The 22,863-nt window shown below is 38.3% G+C and overlaps 1 protein-coding gene across 3 annotated transcripts in view; it reads right to left on the bottom strand.

Annotated features, from left to right (window-relative positions):
- Positions 1-22,863, bottom strand: part of lrp4 (low density lipoprotein receptor-related protein 4) — a 77,608-nt gene that overhangs the window by 28,748 nt on the left and 25,997 nt on the right. For all 3 annotated transcript variants that reach the window (XM_087794320.1, XM_087794321.1, XM_087794322.1), the window contains exons 2-3: positions 16,082-16,228; positions 1,981-2,097 (exon numbers count right to left, since the gene is read on the bottom strand). In XM_087794320.1, coding sequence (XP_087650446.1) covers positions 1,981-2,097; positions 16,082-16,228 — 264 coding nt within the window. The remainder of the gene's footprint in view (positions 1-1,980; positions 2,098-16,081; positions 16,229-22,863) is intronic.

Below are 22,863 nucleotides of genomic sequence, written 5' to 3'. Positions count from 1 at the left end.
ATTCCTAATATAAAAATCCTACTTGTTTTGTTTTATTCAGGAAAAATAATTTTAAAAACATTTTCAAATAATCCAAAAGCAATGACGTTACGAATATATGCTTTATTATTTAAGACAATTGACCTAAAACTCCCTGTAGCTTGTCGGCATTATTAATTTAATCCACCAGAATCACAACATACTGGTTCAATTTATTATTTAAAATAATCGATTCCCACTTCAGTGCTTCAATAATCTTTCTCCACTCTCATCAGGGAGGTAAACAAAGTGAGGCCGTAGGTCAACAAGCCCTCAAGACACCCATCATTCACTCAGCTGCCAAACACCAAAGGCCAAGAGGTCAGTTAAAGTCATTACCGAGGCTTCCTGCATGTGTGTGTGGTGTCATGTTTTTGAACTGTTCCAAATATAGGGTCAACGTCAAAAAAACTTCCATCGCCGTCGACTCGCTGTGAGAAGCACCTCAATCTGAGTTGGTTGGAAAATCTGACAAGAGTATCAGGTCCAGCAAGCGAGGACCCCTGCCTCTAAATATTTAATCCAGACCCCCCAAAGAAAGAAAAGAAAACAGTGCGAGGCGAAATGAAGAGAAACGCATGAAATAATAACTAGTTTTGGAGAATGGCGGGGAGAAGGGAATTTTACTCTTCCAGCGGATGAAAAATTCATAGGTGACAGCAGACAGACCCCCCATCATCAGCCTCCCCTCCCATGTGCTTGGGTGGGCAACAAAGAAAAAGTGAGAGATTGGAAGTGGGAAGTTACTCTAAAAGAACCTGTCCGTGCTGCTGGATTTACAGGGTTAACAAGGAAGTATTTTCGTGAGAGGAATGTCAAAAAATATTTTCACAGCACCTGCAATCAATTGTGTTTGAGCATTAAAGCACATAACACTATCCTTATCAGTATGAATCACATTTTTTGTAGTTTAATGATGAAGGAGGATAAGTCGCAAATTATATCGCATTTTCTTCCTTCAGTTGTTCATCTGATACTAATGCAAGATAAAAATTATGAAAATTTGCATTATACACATTAATAGAATACATTTAAAAAGTTTGCCGCATCTTTAGATATTAGTCTGGAAATAGAATAGCAGATTTTAGTCAATTAAAAGATTAAAAAACAATGTATTATTTAAAAAGAAATACTGTATATTTTTATTAAAGTCATAATTAAATAATATGAACAATACTTTTAATTCCAACCATGTTCATGTTAAACGTAAGTTTTTGCAATACAATTATAGTCTAATGTGTCTCTTTCCCTTCGACGTGAACACTTGAATAGTTCAGAGGTTCAGCTTTAAAAATCGAAGATTATTTGCATTCAAAATGACTCGGAACCTCAAAAACAAATCTACCTTCTTTAACAGGATTAAACTGCCTTTAAAGCGATAATTAAGGGTTAATTACACTGGCTGGTACTAATTGTCACATGTTGCTACCATCCGTTTTACCACCAATTACCACTTTAGTACAACGAGAGACCGGCTCTAGTGAGCTCAAGCACCGACAATTATTTAGGGCAATAAACTTTTTCAACTTGCCAAGTAAGAATTAAGTTCTTTTTTAACTTAATTATTTATTTCTTTTTGTGTCTTCAAGATGAACTACTTTCTAAAGAGTCTTTGCAATACCAACATAAAACATAAATAATAACAATACCACTAATATTAGAGCTTAAGAAACGGCATTTTCCTATTTACTTAAACGCATTTGCATTTTAAAAAATAAATGTGAGACCATTTCAGTGCATTAAGCAGCACAATCCAGACCGCAAATATAAAATGGTAATGTCCCAAATCTAATTCACAAAGTGAGTTGTAAGAATGCGATCACAACCCGGACTGTAAATCTTGCCGTCGTAGAACCAGTAAAGGCAGAGCATCTGTCCTCTGTCACAAACAAGGTCAAGTTTATTTGCGCTCGCGATCATGTGACTCCTGACCGACAGAGTGGCAAGGGGAAGGGAACTTACGACAGTCCTGCTCATCGGAGTCGTCCTCGCAGTCGTTGTCTCCGTCACAGACCCAGGATCGTCGGATGCATTTGCCGTTGTCGCAGTGGAAGTCCAGCGGTGAGCATGTGGGAAGCACTGCGAACAAACAAGAGGAACTCCGTCAACATCGACGGCAAGAACTATAAAGACGGAAACGTTGAGCTTTTAAAAGAGAAAAGTCGATTAGTCTAATAGAGACTGTTTATATACATACATAATATGTAGTAGTGTAAAGTATACATACTGTAGTTACTTAGCTAAGATGCTTCGGTGTCTTGAATACTGACATCTTAGCAACTGCTTAATACTCAAGGAATTGATGGGAACAAACGGTGAACATGTCAGTTCTGGAAGAGTCTACCACCCGTGCTGGACTCTGATGTTTAACAGATGTTCACGTATCCAGACATCAAGTACGGCTCAGCCTCCTGAGATCTCGCTCAGATTCTAAGCTATTTGGACACAAACCACAATTTGGGACAAATTGAACGTTACAGCAGATATTGCTGGAGGTCGACGATTGATACACGATGTCGGGATGAGGTTGTAAGTAACGGTGCTCCCACCGTTGAACCGTGTGTTAGACATGTGGCAGCGGTAGCATATCGTCCAAAAAATCCACCCGTGTTGAATTTTTCCAGAAGGATCTTGTTTCCCAGAAATAACAGATAGTCCGTATGGGTTTCAGCTGACAATCCATCAACATGCATATTTTTAAATGCAAGTGAAGACAAAAGTATTCTGCTTGAATACACCAGCGACGGAAAAAATGCTGAATTTTAATTATGAAGAAAATTGAAAAAATTCAAATGTAGCCCTGGACCGCTTGTTATGCCATGGAGTTATTATATAGTTATAGGTGTCAACGTTTCCAATTCACTTTTGTAGTCGAGGCTTGGTATTACCATTATAACACATCCTAATCCCATTATAGCAAACCCCTTCCGGTAGTTATCAGACACAAATCTGTACTCTTGTAGACCCACTTAAAATGGATACTATATTATAGCCAATAACAGGTAAATATCAAGCTTCATTAACTGCATTTTAGTTTCAGTTACAGACCTTTATCGGATTTTATGGTGTCTACACTCAAAAATTTGGTGAAGTATGAAACTTCACAGTAAGGCTCCATAGTATTACAGTAATACACCTCACCGAGCAATACTACGGTAATACAATGAAGCTGCACTATTAATTCAGTACTTTTAGAACATTTTAGACCCTTTATAAGTAGAAAAAACTAAAACTTAAGAAAAAAATAAAATGTTTGTACTTGTGTGTAACCATTTACCTGCTAGACGTTGACAGCCCTAGTTAAGAATATACTATTTCCTCCAATAAAGCATCTTAGAAATTGGTCTTATCTTAATTAATAAGGGGCGTGGGTTCCAAATATTTCCCTTTCTCAAGGTTTGAGAATCAACAATAATTTGTATTCTTCCTCTCGGCCAATCCAACTCCGGTCCGACACTGTCCCACCTCCTCGGTCCAAGCGACAGTAGGACCGACTGAGCGAAGCGCATTCCTGCTTAACTTCATATCCCCTCTAAGTGCAGCTCCTCGCAATCGAAGCAGAGGCTGAATGACTGGCCCTTTGTCATCCACAGACAGAGCTGATTTCATTATAGACCAGAGAGCGATAGATGGAGCGCAGCGGAAGGCAAGAGGAGCAGCAAGTCCTTCAGTGACCCTGTCGATACCGAATATGAAATATTGACTGGGAGACCCAGACTACATGAAAAATACATGACATCACACTGCAGGTTTGCCACCGAGGCGGACGAGTCGCCACTTGCGGAGTGAATTAGAGTGTTGGGTGTGGCACTGGCCTCCTGGGAAGTAAAGCCCCATTGACCCAGATACCCTCACATGGATATTACATGATTCACGGAGGGACACAAAGAGAGATGTTTAAAAAGAGCCCGGTTTGGATTGATCTTTTTCTTCTCTTCACCTTCTGGTGAACTTCTTAGATCGAAATTATTAATTAAAAGTGTGTATTGAATCCATGATTCATAACCTTTTATAATTATCGCAGTCTTGCTCCAGGCTATAACGTATACATGTTACACAACCATAAAAGTCTGCTTGAAAAACAAGATACTAAACAAATATTTGAGTACATAAGGCTCAAATCACATATTATTCAACTTATAAATTCAAATTAACACCTGATAAAGTAGCATAGCAAGTGTTTTTCAATCAATTGTTGCAGCAACTGCTTACAGCGATTGTTTTTCCACAGTTTGTTCATGTATTCCCAAATAAATGATGATCCACAAGCGATCACATTTTGTGCAGCTTTGAACTACAGACACAGAAACTGTCATACTTTTATTATGCTCCAATAGTTTTATTTTACCTGCTTTTATGTAAACAGCTCTCTTGCACCGTTTTATTGCCTAAAACTTCCATTAACTGTTCTGTTTACATTCTTATTTTTAGTGTTTTTAGAGTGTTTGACTTTACAAAATTCTTCGTGAACTGGACCTTAAAGGTGTTCATTTGAATAATATTATTATTATTGGAGTAATAGCATTTACTTGCTTAAAATATTTCAATAAATATTTACATCCAATAGTTTCAGTCATTGCTTCCACAACCGAGCGTAAAAGCAGGTCAGAGGTTGACACCTGCACCATCTTTTTGCCAGGTGAAGCACTTTGATAGATCTCTGATCATGCAGGTGTCAGCAAATTCTTCACCTTTTTAGGCTAACAAGCAGGAGAGGAAGGTGCCGTTTATTGATATTTACATGAAACAATCGGGCTCATGAGAAGGTCAATATGCATATGTCCAGAATAAACTCATTCCACGAAGGGGTGGATATGAAAAATATTTTCTTCAGAGAAAATAAATGAAAAGGGTAAGTACTGTCGCTGTATATAATAGAAAATTAGAAGGGCTATTATTGTGTTTTCCAACAAAAAAACATTGTTCTGTTGTTACATTTTCACGCAAAGTTCCCCTGGAATATTATTCAAAACATTGTATTTGAAAAAAGACATGTCATTCTTATACAGAGAAAACAATAAGAAAAGCAAGATAAGCCAATTAGCATTTCTCTTCAGCGGTGGTGTTGAAACACTAGCGTCATGTGTTAAAATAAAACCTGTTATTCATTTCCTTCTTTTGATGTATCCTTTATCTTTAGGGCCAGATCATCAGCCTGGAAAAGCTCATAGTGTAAAAGAAAGGTTGATGATGTCTCAGGGCGCTTTGATCTGCTTATCAGACTCTTATCTGCCCGGCTCAGCTTTGCTTACTACCTCTGCATTCCTTCGAGGCTAACACACACACACACACCCACACACACCCACACGGACACAAGGCATGGACAGGCACACACTTTAATTAAGCCACTCACCAGAGCCCGGCTAACCTTTTATTTGTCCACTGTGTGTCATTCAGAGCATTCCAGGAATCATTTAATAATGATTTTCACCCACACACACTTTCTCCCTCTCACTCCTGCACCAACTGTGAAACCCTGAAGTACTCGCATGCTGAATCTGCTCAAACTAATAATAAAAGTGATGATTCAGGTAATTTTCTAAGTAGAAAAACTCAGGGCGCAGACAGAATTATGCCACAGTACACCCGCCTCGGAGACGGTTTATTATTTCACTAGTGCAGGATATAATGGGCTGTGCTCCTGCTGCGCTCCATTAATTATAAAATACACTTGCATCCTCTGCCCTCACGTCTAATAGAGACATGTTTATTCTTGACTTTGGGGAAATCTACCATAAACATACTTAGAAATGTTGGACTGAAGAAGACCACCTGACGATCTTTGGAAAATCTTGTCCTCCAAAGCAGGGGACCTCAATATTTTTTGCTCCACGGACCGGTTTAATTTCAGACAAGATTTCGCTGACCGGTGCAAGTATCATTTCAGTCCGGGCACTTCCTACATGATGACAACAAGCGTCATAAACGCTAACGTCTCTTCAAAAGCTTTTTTACAAGTAAAAAAACGTATAAAACATTCAATATAAATGTGAAATATGTAGTAGAAAGTGTCCTTCAATGACTGGAGCAGGACGCTGCAGAGTATAAAAAAATGATATGATCATCGTATAACTGTTTATTGTGTGTTAAATATAATACCTAAACACCTGAACCCACTGTGAACTCTTTTACAACTTTATTTACAGCGTACTCGTAACATCACGCCAAAAACATAACAGAAGGTAACATTAACTCTGCCCCTCTGTTGTCTTTATCATGCTCTTCCGCATGTTGTCTGGTCGCTATGGTAACGTGTAAACATATCTTCAAAACAAAATGATACAGGTAAAATACCGATGCACCATGAGACGAGTATAAAGTGCATGGCATGTTTTACTCGCCATAACACCGCTGACATATCACGTGACCCAGATGCGAGAAGGGAATCCGGTAAATATTCAAAATAAAATAGCGTCACTCGGATAATTAAAAAAAGCAGAGATTATGCAATATCTTTATTTCTTTCTCTGCAACCCGGTACCTAATGACCCACGGACCGGTGATTGGGGACCCCTGCTCTAAAGCAATATTTCGCTGGATTTCAAGTAAACACACAAACAGTTCGGAGGACTTTTTTTCATCCAAGTTTCATCAAAGCTTTTGGGGTAAAGGTTGAAATGCAGTACGTTCTTATCACTACTCTCTATCAACTGGTCATCTCAAAAGGTCATGTTGCGTTTATCTGTTGACTTTTCACTTCATATCAGAATAGTAGAATTGCTTCAATAGTTTGATTAAGGTTTCTCAGCAAAGTCAATGGTAAAAATGATGACAACACTGAGAAAAAGTGTCTTCATGAAGGCATTTATTGTTTTGAACAGATGCAGTTCTATTGTTGAAGTGTATTGTCTTTTGTTCTTTTGTCTTAATCATCAGAAAATAAAAATGAAACATAAGACGTTTATTAAGTATTATACCATTTCACCGGACCAACCAATGACTGACTGGCTCGGAAAATTCTACTTGTAATTCTTATGCAGGAACCTGCAGCCTACATTATTTTCGTGTCACCATCCACTTGATACCATTCGGCCACGAGAGTACAGCATCTAGTATCCTGCGTGCTGATTGGCTCAACTGAGTAGGATTAATAACGACAGATCAAATTATTCAGAAACTACTCGATATGTAAGAGGAAGATGAGAAAGTTTGATAATGTCATGCAGAAGGCTTTTAGTGATTCAATTTATATAAATTGAATTCAAATAATATAGGTATGAATGCGTCGTCCCTCTGAAGGTATCGTCAGATAATGATGCTCTTAAGGGGAAAGCACTGAATAGAGTAGCTGTCTTTTTCTTTTTGGTTTTTTTTATTACCGACCGTCATACACTTTAAAGGTTTTCCCTCGTGCATAACAGAAAAAAAAGAAGTACTTACAGGCGAAATGTTCTATTCTGTATAAAATGTTTCTATTTAATTATTTACGATATAAAAGTGAGCAAAAGTAAGTTTTAATAAAAAAATGATGGTTGTTAAACACCTGCATAAGACGCTGTGGTTCTGAAAACCTGATGAAACTGAGGTCGGGCTAAGCTTGAGTCGCTCTTCTGGGTCGGTGTGCAGGCGTGTTGTCTTTAAGAAGATGTATGTGAGCATCTCCGAGTGGCCTTGAGCAGCCACCGTTAATGGCCTCCAATTTACTGTGGCGCAGCTGAATTAAGTGGCTGTAATGGGACCAATATATCTGCCTAAACACCACTTCACACACAGAGTCAACGGATGAAAATGGGGGACCGGTCAAAGAGAGTGTGCGAGGTAGCAGAGGACACACCGACGGGCTGAAGAAAACCCACACAAGATTCTGTGAGTGGCATCAATAGAAGGGTTTCCTCTTTCTGTCCAACACGTGTTCACTCACCTCCAAATTACTGTCATCTGAACCTATTTATGCCTGATACTAATCCCACTGTGACAAGTATGAATTAGAACTCTGGCTGCGGCCAAAACCTCGACAAATATCTTTGGCTAAACTATTCAAAAGAAATAGAAAAACCTTATTTTAGGATTGTGAAATTTGTAATACTTGGCATTGGGCTTCACTCCTCAGCTGAAGTACTAAAACCTGATTCATAACAAGACATAGATGATCCATGTTTAGTGGTGATTTAACAAAGGAAATTGCTACTAATATGACATAAGCTCGAATCACTCAGCTTCTGAGAGAGTATTAAAGTATCATTGGAGGTCACACGTTTGCAAACAAAGTTTTGCATCTGTATTTGGCCTTTATTTATATCCACAGAGAGCAACCGAATACTTTTCCATGGACATCAGTGGTTGACAACTTAGTTCATAGCACGTTCATTTCTCATTCCATGCTCATTGGTTCCATGAATGAGTAGGAAGGACAAGCCTTTGCTACTATGGACAACTAAAGTCTAAAGATAAATAAATAACTGACTATTTAAAATTCAATTTCTTATATTGTGCTGTAAAACCAATCAATAAAAAGATAAAAAATGCATTCAATAAAATGCAAAAACTAACATTATTCCAGTAAGAATACAACAATGCTCTTTATATGTTGTTAAAAATCCTAACATCCCATTTCAAACACCCACATTTGGCTGCAGTCAGGGCAGAAAGCAGTCTCAAACCATCACTCAGTGTCTCCCCCATCCATCTCTGTGTCAAACTCGGTCCCTGCTATCCTCTCAGTCAATCCCAACCAAGGCGGCTTATCTGATTCTCAGCAGCTCTGGTGAGTGGTCGCTGCATATTTCAGTGTGACAGAGTAAACCAGCCTGCAGTTTTCTTTGGCAAAAGATCCTGCAGCCAAGTGTGTGAAAGGTTCTCTCCGTCTTCCCTAAACTCCAACAGTAAATAAACCTTCTTTGTTATCTCCAAGACAGCATCGTACTGCATTATTAAAGCTATTCTTTTACTTTGGCAGATTGATTATTGTTTTTTATCATCTTCAGTAAACTTACAATAAATCACAAGTACTTGAGAAAAAAACATATTGTATCTAACTTCTTAAAACATTAAGTATAACGCCAATATTAAACATGTATTTTTATTATTATTATATATTTTATAACCAAGGACAACACAGTTGGTCTGCTCCTCGATAACTTTGAATTACAGCGTAAAATTGCACAAAATGTAAGTATTAATGAAGTAGCAACATAACTGTATGTCTATGATAGAATAAATCAAATGTTTGATGTGTACAGGCGTATACATAACAATAAAATTGTATAATGATGACTCAATGAGATTTAAATGAACAATAATTAAATTTAAAAGAACAAAAACCATGTTTAGCAATACAATTAAGAAAATAAATAAAATTAATTTTCTTATTATTTTTATTCTATTTATTTAAGCAATCATTCTTATGTTAGGAATAGAATTGTGCACAATTACTTGTTGTAGTTATGATTGTTTGTAATTGAATTGTTATTCATTTAAATAACATAACTTTGAAAAGGAAAATAACTTTAAGATATAAGATTCCCTCTTTATTAGGATTATTTTTTATTCCAAATGAATTCATTTCATCCACATTGAGGTATAGTTATTCGTAATGAAGTAACAATATTTGAATGAGATGGAGGCTGTGAAACAAATCTTGTTTGTTTATAAAAAAAAATTATACGGAAGAGACTAATAAATACATTGGAAAATATTGTTTAATTGTGCATTTTTGCTCGCAAACCTGATTATTTAGCAAAATAAATGTGTTTTTTAGAGAACACTGAGCCTAGAGTTATGTCTACAAACCGTTATTTTTAACAGGTAGTAAAAAAGAGTCTCTTTTCATATTTTATAACGGGGACAGAGAAATCAAATGAGTAAAAGCCGAGCTACTTGACATGGACAATGCCACAGCAATTATTGATTTTACGATAAAAGCCAGACTGATCTATATTAAGCAGCAGTCTGACTCACTCATCTTTATCTGTTCACATTTCAAGCCTCTCCCCGCTTGTTTGGCCAAACACCAAACGTTTGACAACCTGTAGTGAATGTATTCCGAGCGACGGCCAACTCGCTCCACTTTAGAACATTTCTCCTCCGCTTCAAGAAGAAGCTGTCATATTGTGGCGAAATATCAGAGCGTTTGAGTCGAGCATTCCTGTCGAGCATTCATTATTCAGAAATCCTTGAACAGAGTCAATTAGTCATTTCAAACATGTCCGACTCCTTGAACGCGCCGCTCGCTGCGGCAGAAATATACATTTATGAACAAGAAAATATAGATTAAAAACTAACTAACCATCAAAGACTCAACTTAGAAGGTGAAAGTATTCATTAGAAGTATAGACACAAGTGTTGTCCCTCGTCGAATTAACATGTAAAACCTGTTCAAACAGGCCGTTACAAGGATGCCAAAGATGGTAATGTCGGCTCTCGGACCAACAAGTGCTTTTGTCCGTTCCGTGTTCCGTCAATCAGGGTCTAATCATTGCCTCTCGACTGTGTGAACAAGTGTGCTTGTCTCATTTACAAGAGTAAATATTTAAGGAGAGGCGGACGAGAGGTGAAGAAAGAGCGTCTCAAAGAGACGAGGAGAGAATGAGGAAAAAAGTGGGAGGATTATGCAAATATCTCTGGACAACCAGGCGATGTGGAGGCGAAGGAGAAAGAGAGCGTCGTAGAGGGACTGAGCCAGGGAAGATATTCCACCACATGGTGGGAAATAAATGAGAAAGTCGAGGATTAAAATGAAGAGACTCCAGTCTGAAGGTTTCCTGGTCGGGGGCCGACAGAAGGAGCCTGGAGAGACAAACAGACTTACGGAGGGAAAGGGAACAGGCTTCTAATCTTGTCAGTTCCTCATTTGGGAATGGTGAAACCCCTGCCGTCCCGTGTGCTTCCTGGTTGGTCAGAGCTTCAGGCAGTGGTTTCAAGGACAGAGGGGGGGAATCTTTTTATTTCCCACTTTGATGTGAGAGTGAGTGTATATCGATAGACTTGGGAGAGAATTAGGCTAAGGTGTTTCTTTTAAGAAGGGTGAGTTAAGGTAAGAACTGAACTAGGAAACTGTACCTTTTATTCTTTCATTTAGTAAAGTTCACCCAAAATTCTGGGGAGACAAAGAAACTGTACCTTTTATTCTTTCATTTAGTAAAGTTTACCTGAAATTCTGGAGAGAAAAAGAAACTGTACCTTTTATATTTCATTCATTAAAGTTCGGCCAAAATTCTGGAGAAACAAAGAAACTGTACCTTTTATATTTCATTCATTAAAGTTCGGCCAAAATTCTGGAGAAACAAAGAAACTGTACCTTTTATATTTCATTCATTAAAGTTCAGCCAAAATTCTGGAGAAACAAAGAAACTGTACCTTTTATATTTCATTCATTAAAGTTCCGCCAAAATTCTGGGGAGACAAAGAAACTGTACTTTTTATTCTTTCATTTATTAAAGTACTCACTCATTTTCTACTCACCCTAATGTCGACAAAGAGTTGGGATATTTTTCAGAGTAATAAGATCCTTTTTAGAGTTATAGACAAAAATGTATGTTCATTTTAATGTTATCTTGTATTGAATCCTTCAAATAAGGTATTGTTCCAAAAAACTTTAAATAGTCTATGACGGACGCACATTACAGACGAGCAGTATTTTGAGGTTTTTTAGTGTCTTTTTGGACGAAGATGAAGACGACTACAGTTGAGCACCAGTGGCTCAATTTAAATGAACATACATTTTTGTCTATTACTCTAAAAAGGAACAGATGACAGAATAATCCTAACTCTTAGTCGACCTGAGGGTGAGTAGAAAATGAATTTGAATTTTGCTTTAACATAAGAGTGTAAAGACACTCTAAGATTAATTTATCAAAAAAAATCATAGTCACATTCAATAAATGATTCAACACTACACAACTGTCTAATCACTTGATATATTCACAGTATGTGAATGTTCTAGTGTTGTGTATTTTCCATCACAGATATTCACAAAGTGTTGGACACTGTTAAGAGAGACAAGCTTAAAATAAGGTCAATATTGGTGGCTATGTTAGCCTGTCTTTTGATCGAACAAACTGGACGACAAGTCTAACGTCTTAGCAGGAAAATTCAAACATGACGGGCATTAAAATACAAAATCTTGAATAAGCTTTTTAACCGTTGACGCTCCCGACTTTCAAAGTGTTCCTTGACACTTCTGATGGGAGATTCTTGAGATGTTCTAGGCTCCTTCACACCACGGATAGCGTTTCAAAGTGTGCTTGTGTTAAATCCCTGACAGTCATCCGTGAGACGACGGGAGAGGAGTCGGAACCTTGTGGAAGTCTCAACCAAACAGCATCACTTGCTTTCAATTTTTCACATCCACGAGCGAAAAAAAACAGGGATCCGTCTCCTCTCCACCTCTTCCACGGCCGCAAACATTCACTCCTTCACAACCTTCGGCACTTTCCCAAAGAGCTGAATGTTTATGCGCGTGATCAGAAAAGCCATCCCTTACTGATTGAGGAGGCGGAGAGACCCGATGTTAAAGGTTCCAAGGTTATCTCCTCTTATCAGCTTTGGTTGCCGCCTTCAGCAACAAAGTGCGTCCGGCTCAGCTTGTAAATTTTATTGCTGCGACTGGGGCGAGATGAAGAAAAGCCAAGAGTAAGATAAGATATGAGATGCAGGGCAGGGACATCATTTGAAAGGTTGCCAGATGTCGTAGTAAAGAACCCGGCAAAGATTTCAAGGTCGCGTTGTTAATTAAATCTTATATTTAATTCTACTATATTAATACATTTGATTTACTAGTGCCTTCAAGAAAGTCAAGGTCACATGACTATATCACCAGTGGATATAAACAACCTATAGATGCAGATAAATGCAATGTCTAAGAGCAGCCTAAAGAAAAGACGTTCTTAATATATATCGTAGCATAAATATTTGCTTGATTACTTGGGTTGCCGATAAATCATCTTTAATGATCCAGAGAATACGATCATGTGACAATAACGGGAATAAGATGTAGCAACGACGCTGCAATATGTACTGCTGGTTATAATTCTAGACTCACAGATGAGCTCAATTTCAATACATTTCATCATTCTAATTAACATTTTGTCATAGAAAAGTGTGAGCGGCGATCGTGCTCCTCTGATAGTTCGGTAAGAACCAGATAAACTACAGTAATTGTTATTATTGAACTGTTGTAAACATTTCTAGGTTTTTCTTAACACATATTTACCTCCATGCTTTTATTTTTCTGACCATGACATTAAAATGTCATGGTCAGAAATAAATCTGTTTACAAATTGACTGTGATTCTTTATGAAATAAGATAATCTCAGATGTTTTTTTTAATCAACTTATGCATTAATTCAATATGTCATGTTGCAAACTCGCGGTCCAGGTGCCAAAGGATTTCATGTGGTCCACGAGAGCTGTAAATATGTTTTGTTGGCTCAAGATGTAACTAGCTAAATGAGAGTCCAAAACTGAATTAACACAGAATGTTGAACAAAAAAAATCTTTTGACTCCCTTTACTCATGTCATCGTCACATAGGCTTCCCAAAAAAAAAATCTAAATTGAATGTTGAGACACTGACGCATGTCACATATCAAAAGCTTTCCTCAGTGATTTGAAGAAAACCTACATAAAAAAAGTGTGTGTTTTTTTTTTACCCATCACCACCATCTTCTGCGTCACATCTTGTGCCTCACACTTCAATGACTTGTGGTGCAAAATATCTTCCCGTAATTTGAAGACCAGTCCGGGAAGACTACGGTGTCATCGAATAGGAAACACTATTAATGTCTGCTCCTGCACACACACACACACACAAAGAACACATGCATGCCTAGACCTGCGAGGATGCATACCCATGTGATTGCAGAGTTGTAATTGGAAAGGACATTTAAAAACACTGCCATGTCTTCTCAATGTCTTTCCTCTTGTGAACCATACAGACACGGAAAACAAAAGCACCTTTACTTGAAATCAATCTAAATGCAAAAAAAAAAAAAACTTATATTTTGCCAAAAGTTGTGTGCATCAGTACTGCTGAATAACATTCAGTAACAAAGTGCTTCTGCCATTAATGTGATTTGTGGCATTGTTTGAAAAAATACTGAGAAAGAGTTAGAGTCCAAATTTATTAACGCAACAAACTGAATGACATGAATCATAAAAATAGCTTTTTTTGAATTGTCACATCAAAACGCTTCATCATCTTTGACACGCACAAAGAAAATAGCTCAATAATCCTAAAATATGTGTTTTTGTCAGTATTGTTCGTAATCAAATATGAACAGAAATATCCTTCAATCCGGGTGATAAAGTCAATTTAAGAGATACAAAAACTATTTGTAGAGTTGATTAGTGTATTGTAGAGTGAATACAGATTATTGCTAGATGAAGTACACAAACAAATTGAAGAACTTTAGTATAAAAATAATTGCATATACTGAAGAACATATTCACAGTATTACTACATGTCAGTTTGAAGTCATAAACTGCGCTGCCAGGAAAATAGAACAAATTGAAATACACCAGAATAGGATCGTTTTCTATTTTATCAGAGTCACATTGTGGGACTTGTGTCCAAAGGATCATTAAGGTAAGAAATGAGGGATAAAGGTAAAGCGCATCCAATAGATTTTCAAAATAAAAGCCCATTTGCAAACGTTGCATAGCTTTTGATGGACAATCGGCACGTCTCCGTGATGATGTGGCTTCACAACATTTCATAGGTTTAATCTAGCGTTTCATTTGACAGATGGCGTACCCAATGAAATCTTTTACCACTCATAATCACTGCTATGACCATGTAGTGTCAGCGTCTAGTAAATGTACTTACATTAACACGAGCAAATACCAAAGACAGATATTCTTTAAGACAACGCGTTCGCTTTTGATGCGAGTCCAGGTTCGGGATTGAAGATCCATCGCGTAAAGTAAAGCAACAGACTCATCCAGTAAAACAGATCAATCTCATTGATACAAGCGCCGTCATTAAAATATCGACAGACTTAAGTGAAAGTGGACAAGCAGCTGACAGTCAGACTTTAGAGAACACATCGGATCAAAGGTACTAATGAATTAGTTTGCCTCCTTAAATATGTAGATGTGATCTAGATCGATTAGACTATTCAAATGCTTCAGGATCAATACCAGTAAACCCTTTCTTCATCTCCAACTAGCTATATGTGACAAAGGGAGACGGGCGGAGGAGGAATATAACACACAAACTCTCAAAGAGCTTTCGGAAAAGTGTCGAACAAAAGAGCAGCCTCAGCCATTCAAGTAAGAGCATTGATATTTTTAGAGCTCGGCACAAAAGTGGGGCTCTCCTCCACTTGACACATTGACATTGGTCCTCGCAAAAATACTCCTGTCTCTTTATGCTGCAAAGATTTCCCACCAGCTTAACGCTGTTTGGTGCCAGAAGTCACGAAAGCATTTTTTGTGCGAGGGGGCAAACATCACACGGAGTGGCTGCCGTCAAGAATGCTACTTTGCCTGAACCTTTGGCCGTCTACCCGAGTGCTGATGGGATCCAGATGGCCCCAATTATATTTTTCCTCCTATCGTAGAAGATATTCATGCAAGAGAACGTCTGCGGTAACAATTTGGTTTTTGAATCAGTTGGACAGATCTGAAGAATTTGCCAGAAAAAAACAAGAACAAAATAACGATTATAAAGTTCAGTGAAAATGCATACAAGAATATTTCGGCTCTATTAGTGATGTTAGATTTGCAGTACAAGTCTTAAAAAAATTCTACAAAGTCCCTTGAAATAATGTTTATTTCCAGGATTCAACTGTATGCTGTCAGGTGTTCCTGTTTTACACTAGTCCTGAACAAGATGAACACAACAAGATAAAAAAATTCTGTGAGAAATCTTCAAAACATTCCTAAATCTGTTTTAACTCCAGGACACAAAATCTCATTACCTAAAAACTAATCCTCGCCGTCTAAAAACAACAGCAAAAAAAAGATGAAGGAATGATGCTCCAGCTCATTCTGTAAAAAGATATCAACAAAATGTGATCTATATTCTAAATCTCAATAATAAGTAACAAACCATATTATTTTAAATAACCGCAATCTATTTTTAAATAAAATTGCCAATAACGATGTAATGCGAAATGACTTACTGCATCCGTCCTCGTCACTATGGTCGCCGCAGTCGTTGTCTCCGTCACATTGCCACTGGGCTGGGATGCACGTACACTCTCCGAAGGCGCTCACCGCACATGTGAAGTGGTTCCTTCCACATGAACATTCTGCGCTGCCTTCAACTCCTACATGAACAAGAGACGAAACGACATTAGAATCTATTGCCTGTTGTCAACAAAACGTGAAGAAACATTGTTGTAGGATAGACAGAATAAATAAAAGGACAGAATAGGACAGTTAGTAAAACCCAAATAAAGAGCAACAGAATAATTGTGTGTTTTTTTTATCTGTTTGGGGAATTTTAATTAACAAACAGATGTATTCATTAACATCGTTTGAGTTTCAACAGTATCAACAGAAGGCTAGTAAGATGAAGGTATTTGAAGGAGTTTTCTGAAAATCATCAACATGAACTTAAACTGAAGCTTAAAATTTTGATTTGAGGTTATTAATCACCAGAATACTATTTTTTCATATTTTACTTGGTTTTCTAAGGTCAATAAATACATAGAATACACATTTTGAATCAGATACTTAAGCAAATGAATATAATAATAATATTTCATCAGATTTACAGAAGTAAGATAAGCTTGTTTACTCAATAAAGAACACAAAGAATAACATTCTATTAGTTATAAAAGTCACTTTATTGTTTGTTTTCATAAGATTTCAAAAAGTGACGTTAAAGAAGTGAAGCTAAAAACCAACTCAAAAAATATTCAGTCAAAGTTATATTTTATATTCTTTATAACTTTTTAGAATAAATATCATTTCCAGTAAAAAATAAATAGAACTTTCATGGTCCCCAACAAATACATGGTGAATATCAGCAGACAAGCACATCCTCTGATTCTGAAACTGTACACAGGCAAACAGGGCCATCCCAAAATATCTAGCGACTTTCCACTTCAGTAGAGTGAACAGCCAAGCCACCACATCTTCAGACACATCAGAGTGAATAACATTGTAGAGAAGACATAAATAAAGCCTCCTCATTTTGCTCTCAGTTTGAAGCCCATTAATGTGTGTGTGTGTGTGTGCGTGTGCGTGTGCGTGTGCGTGTGCGTGTGCGTGTGTGTGTGTGTATCACTAGAGCCTGCCACAACAAACCAAGAGTTTTTGGAATGCTTCTGTGTTTGTGTGTGTATGCATGTGTATGTGTGGTTTCTGGCCTCTTCACAAAGGCATCAGTCAACCCAGGAGGGCCTGGCAGTGAGAGGCTCACTAACCTTCAGATCCCTCCCACAGCTCTAAATTAATGGCCTCTTTCTTTTTTTATTTAATTCCTCCTCTCTTCTCGTCTCTTCACAGTTCCTTTCTTCACACCTCCTCTTGCCCCACCTCCTTTTCCTTTCTTCCCTCCTCCTCACCTTCCTTTAGAGAACTCTGAATTTTGTAAGGGTTTTACTATTCAAGTTAACGCTCGATTCTTGTTCACCGACTTGAAATCAATCTTGATATGACTCATTTATTATGTTTAAAACTGTTTCAGAAACCTTTCAATTCAAAGTAGGTTCCAGCGCAACACGCCCCGTTAAAGGACTAAAAAAAATGGAAATCTGCCTTTGTAATACAAGTGAAAAATAACTTTTCCTATCATTATTTGGATATAAGATAGCAAAAGTCTGTAAACATAATCAGGATTTATGATAACACTAAATCACAACACTTGCTTTTCATTTAGAAAGATAAATGAAGCACAAAATAGTTTGCAAAGATATCCACACAGCGGCAGTTCAAAGAGCGAGATGAAGGAAGCACAAGGCCTGATTCACTTAACATGAAGTGCAAGGTCACACGAAATGTCATGCGACGGTTCAGAAACACAACCAGCGTAGGCAGCTGCAGCACAGCAGCCGGGCACTTTGAAGAGCACCGGCATGACCTGCCACCGATGCGTCATGGAGGTAGAAGATTACATGCCGGATGTTTTGAAGTGGTTAAAGCGCGAAGGATGATTTTTATACATTCGTCATTCAAGCCACTGAAATATTTGGTATTAAACTTAAAACAGGTTGCATCTTGAGATCATCTACATTAAACTGAATGTGATTAAAATGTTTGCTTTGCAGTTTTGGGTTAGAGTTGTGAGATTAAAAGCCTGAAGTAAACCTCCTGCAGAGTAAAAGAAAACAAAGACCACCAAGATCCACTGAAACAACCTCCAACCTGTCTGTCTGGTTTCCTGACGTGGAACGAGACAGGTGGTCCCCCCCTTCTCAAAAAAATAAACAACAGGGACCACAAAACCTACACCCAAATACCACACCTAAATGTGACCGCCGCTCAACGTCAAAATGGGACTCGTACCACCCAAAAATCGGTCGGGAGCCGCCGTCACACGACTGACAGATCCTCAAAGTGCTGTCTTGAAATCACCATACTGCCATTTTGGGATTCTTGAAGTCGGAAAGTGTGAGGAGAGAAAATGGTTTGGCCAAAACACACAGCAGTAGCCCAGTCTATAGAGCGGGTGGCCACATCCTGTCAGAAGGTGTCAAAAGGCTGCCAATTAATTAGACAGAGACCGCCCTGGAGACTACCTGGAGGGTCTTTCTCTGGGGTGTGATTCAGCTGCCATGAAAGGTGATAAGAGACAAACGTGGGTTGAAGAAAAAAAAAAAAAAAAAGCTTCCCTTCAGTGAGTTGTGTCAAGGCTTTTGTCTATGTCCTATCTTCCTGCCACCCTTCCGCTACTGGCGTCAAGCTGTAAAAGCCTTGCTCTAGGGAGACAGCTGCAACACTCAGCGCGTCAACAACTGTTTGGTCTGAGTGTGAGGGACGGCTAGTTGGAACCCAACTGGTACCCCACTTCTGCTTTATGACCGCTAAACCCAAGAGAGCGGGTATACTTGAGAATGTCAGATGAAGAAGGCTGAAGGGGCAAACCAATTTTTGCAAATTATAGTCGTCCCAAATACCCTAATTTGAAACAGTCGCCAGCTCAGATAACTGCTGAAAAATAACCATTACAGAGACGGTTATGTCACAATCGTCTTCTGCCGCTGTGATCCGTTGCCAGGTCATTGTGGTAACGGTTTCATAAGCGCCTTTAAAACTGGATTTTGCTGCAGTTAACTCTTTCTGTGGAGTCCTAGTCGTTACAAAGTAGAAGATATTTTTGGTTATCTTGTTCGTCCAAAGGTGGGCGACCAGGTCAAGAGATAACTTAGTCCGAACAAGTAAGCTATCGCTATCATTAAGGGACACCAAAGAATACGAATCCCCAAGTAAATTAAGCACTTCGTCACATCTTCAAAGCAGCATCTGTTGATAATGAATCCCCTCTTTTTTTTCCATTTCTTTTCCTTCTCACGCTGTTCTCACCATGCCATTCGCCTTCAAGCATCTTACATCAACTTCCTCCCTGGGGAGCATTACAGGTACATGTCATCTCATATCGTCAGCAACGATAAAGAGGATTGAAGACAGACTGACCTCAAAAGACGGGGAAACAGAAGATAAAACGCCAGACAATGTGGACACCCAACTTGAAAACTGGGTCTATTCTAGACTTATAAACAACTAGAAAACAATTCATAGGGTAGGAGAGTGTCTTAATGGAGCTAAGTACAACTTTAAAGATGCCAGAATAGTTTTTGAGTCCTATAAAACTTTAAGACCTCATATAAACCTCTGTTTGAACTTGCGTGGCCTTAAAAATCAGCAGATGAAAGTGTGGAGAATTACATCATCACTGCAGCAAACAAGCAGCTTTTTGATCGTTCAATCTGTGACAAGTTCAGATAAAACTCTTCGCTCGACAGTATTCAGGGTGTTACAACTCAAACTAATAGTTGCATTTAAATAGAAATGGACATTAATATAACTGAGAAAAAAACGCTACTTTATTTACTACTAACACAAAAAGTGCCATAAACAGAGTATCAAAAATTGATTCCAAACACCAAATACTTTGAATTACATGCACAAGAATCATTATTAACAAATGACTTACACAAGCAGTATTGCTAAACGCTAATAATAGACACCAAGTCATTTGAATGGAACCCAATGATAAATCCATCTTTTGTTTTCCAAATATTGACGAGAAACTGTGTCTAATTTGTGGTCCATTTTCTTCTTTACTTGTTTAGCAACATTTATTTTTATTTCCAGCGATTATATTGGCACCGACATCCCGTGAATATAAAATCCATTTCCCGATACAAAATATCTCATCGTTTTGAATTTGTCAATCATTCCTCGCACGGCCCTGATGTGGCGAGATGGTAACCACGGAAACATGTGTTCGTCACTGGTAAAAAAAAAAAAAGAGGAGGACATACAGATGCAAAACACTCCAAAATATCTCAAGTACCAGGGAAACAAGATCCAAGTAGAATCTTCAAAGCATAGCTGGAAATCCTGCCGGACAGAGCCGTCATCACAAGCTCATCCCTCCGGTCCTCTCGCTCAGACGCAAAAAACACCTAACAAAGGAGTGGACGAAATGTGCAGCAGTTGGTTTCGCAGCAGGGTTCTTTTCACGCTTGCTCATTTTGGACTTTGATGAAGACGACGGTCTTATCACAGCGCAGCGTTCAATCACTTTTTCATAAAGCTGCAGCATCCATGTGTTGTTGACACCCGTTCAAGAGCATTTAGACGTCCGAAAATACACGCAGACGCACCTGAGAAAACACCTCAAAACCGAACCACATGTTCATTTGCAGAAGGGCTTGATGAATGGACTCGCGGGCGTATTAGCCGAGAGTGAGGTCAACGTGCAGGAGGGAGGATTCACTCTCGCACAGTTTTACACAAGAAATCTAATTACAGAGCGATATGTATACATCATCATCTTCGCCACAGAGAGTAAACAGTAACTCTCGGATAAATAGCAGAGGGAAAGAAAAGGCTGCGACACACACACACACACACACACACACACACAGGCACACTTCATCCATGACTGGCCAGTCTTCCCTCTGAAGTCACTTCAAAGGTAACACTGACTTGGCAAGCGATGAGTGGACGGCTGTGGAACGGGCATGTGGCCTGGTCCTATCAGGGTTACGTGTGAAATAAACAACGAGACACATGCCTCCGGAGGCTCTGTCACATATTGTGAGAGTTATTTTCCTGACAGAAAATATAATCCGACAATTCCATGTAATCCAATAATGCTCCATCAAGATCCTTTCTGGGCAACTTTTCAAGATCTCACAGCAAAAGCTCACTAGAATCTGCAGCGAAACGATGGGATGAACATGGAGGAAATATATTCAATTTTACCATGTTAAATACATTGTAATGTATATTATATCGTTCTTGGGTTTTAAGAAAACCTGTCATAAAAAGCACAAGATAAACTGACAAAAGATTCTTAGATTTCCATGTATAGGAATTTGCAAGTTTAAGAAGTGTGTTCATAATAATGCAAAAGTTGTTTTTAAAGGGATTAAATAGGATTTTCATATATTAAATGTGACCTTTTTGGTCAAATTAGAAGCTAAAGGAAACAATTTGCCTCAAATTATATTATTAAAAGCACATTAAAATGCTTTACAGTTCATGTTTCATGTGTTTCCAATAAAAAAAAAGCCAGTCTAGTGGCATCAAATAAAAAGAAAATCCACACGACAAAGGCAGATGTGGAGCCAGAAGACCTCTGGTGGTGTCAAGTGGCAGGAAAGTGAAAGGGTTAAGGAGGCAGAGGGGCGAGTGGGTCCCGGTAGGTTTTATTTTCCTTTACTGTCAGCGCTTCGGGATGACTCTGGCATGCATACACTGTATTTATGTGTCTTTGTACGCGTGTGTTTGTGTGTGTAAGGGCTGCGCATAGTGAAAAAATGTAACATAACTAAATGGATGAAGATAAGAGGAAAAATGCAGTAATAGCTATTTTATTGCACTTAAACTTAACACTCGTGTTAAGATTTTACTCTAATTTCCGACAGAAAATGAGACCACGTGTGTGTGTGTCAGGATGGGCAGTGTAAACACACGGATGCCCTCTGCTTTGCCTTAGGCTGTGAACTGTGTACTTGGGGGATAATGTGCCAAGTCAGCACTTGGTTTCTGAGCTACCTCTAATCCAGAGATTGTCTCTTTGGCCAAATGACCCCCTAAATATACAAAAACACATGCACATATAGACACGCACACACTTTTACTCCAAACAGTGCCCCTGCATGGGACAAAAAGGTCAGTGCTTGACCTCTAGCTAACACTAGAAACTGTATTCTATCCTACATAACTAATATGCAAAGGGCAACATTATGCTTTGGTATGGAAGACTAGTCATTGGTGATATCAAATGTCCAGACGTTTCTTTTAATTCAAATTCTATGGGGTTTTTAAACACGTGCAACTGTGAGTTAGAAAATAAAACAACTCTTTATACAAGTTGATTAAGATTTGACAATTATAAATGTTTAACTTGTCTATGGAGAGTAGGCCTGAAAACACAAAAAAAAAAATAGTAAAGCAAAAAGAAAAGTAATTCAAACCGTTAATGAAAAACACACACTAAATGACCCATGAACAACAATTCTTCATTCCACTGAGAAGGCAAATCAAAACCATGTTGTGAAGTTTTGAAACGCTCAAAAGTATTAACCACAGTGAAGAATTGAGTCATAAAAGTCATCAAGAGACAGAAATCCACGTGTGTGGGAGGATTTTTTTGGTTTCCATTCTGTGTAAGACTCGCTGTCTGCTGGTCAACGTTTTCTGCAGTATGTTTGGAAAAGGTCCAGTGCAGTGGAGTCAGTCTGTTAGAGCAACACGAGTCACTTGTCTGTGCCAAACCCAC

The sequence above is a fragment of the Callionymus lyra genome, chromosome 6, assembly GCF_982586985.1.
Source record: "Callionymus lyra chromosome 6, fCalLyr1.hap1.1, whole genome shotgun sequence".
Classification (NCBI taxonomy): Eukaryota; Metazoa; Chordata; class Actinopteri; order Syngnathiformes; family Callionymidae; genus Callionymus; species Callionymus lyra.
Note: the sequence above shows the minus strand (reverse complement) of the source record. Positions and strands in the feature narration are given on the sequence as shown.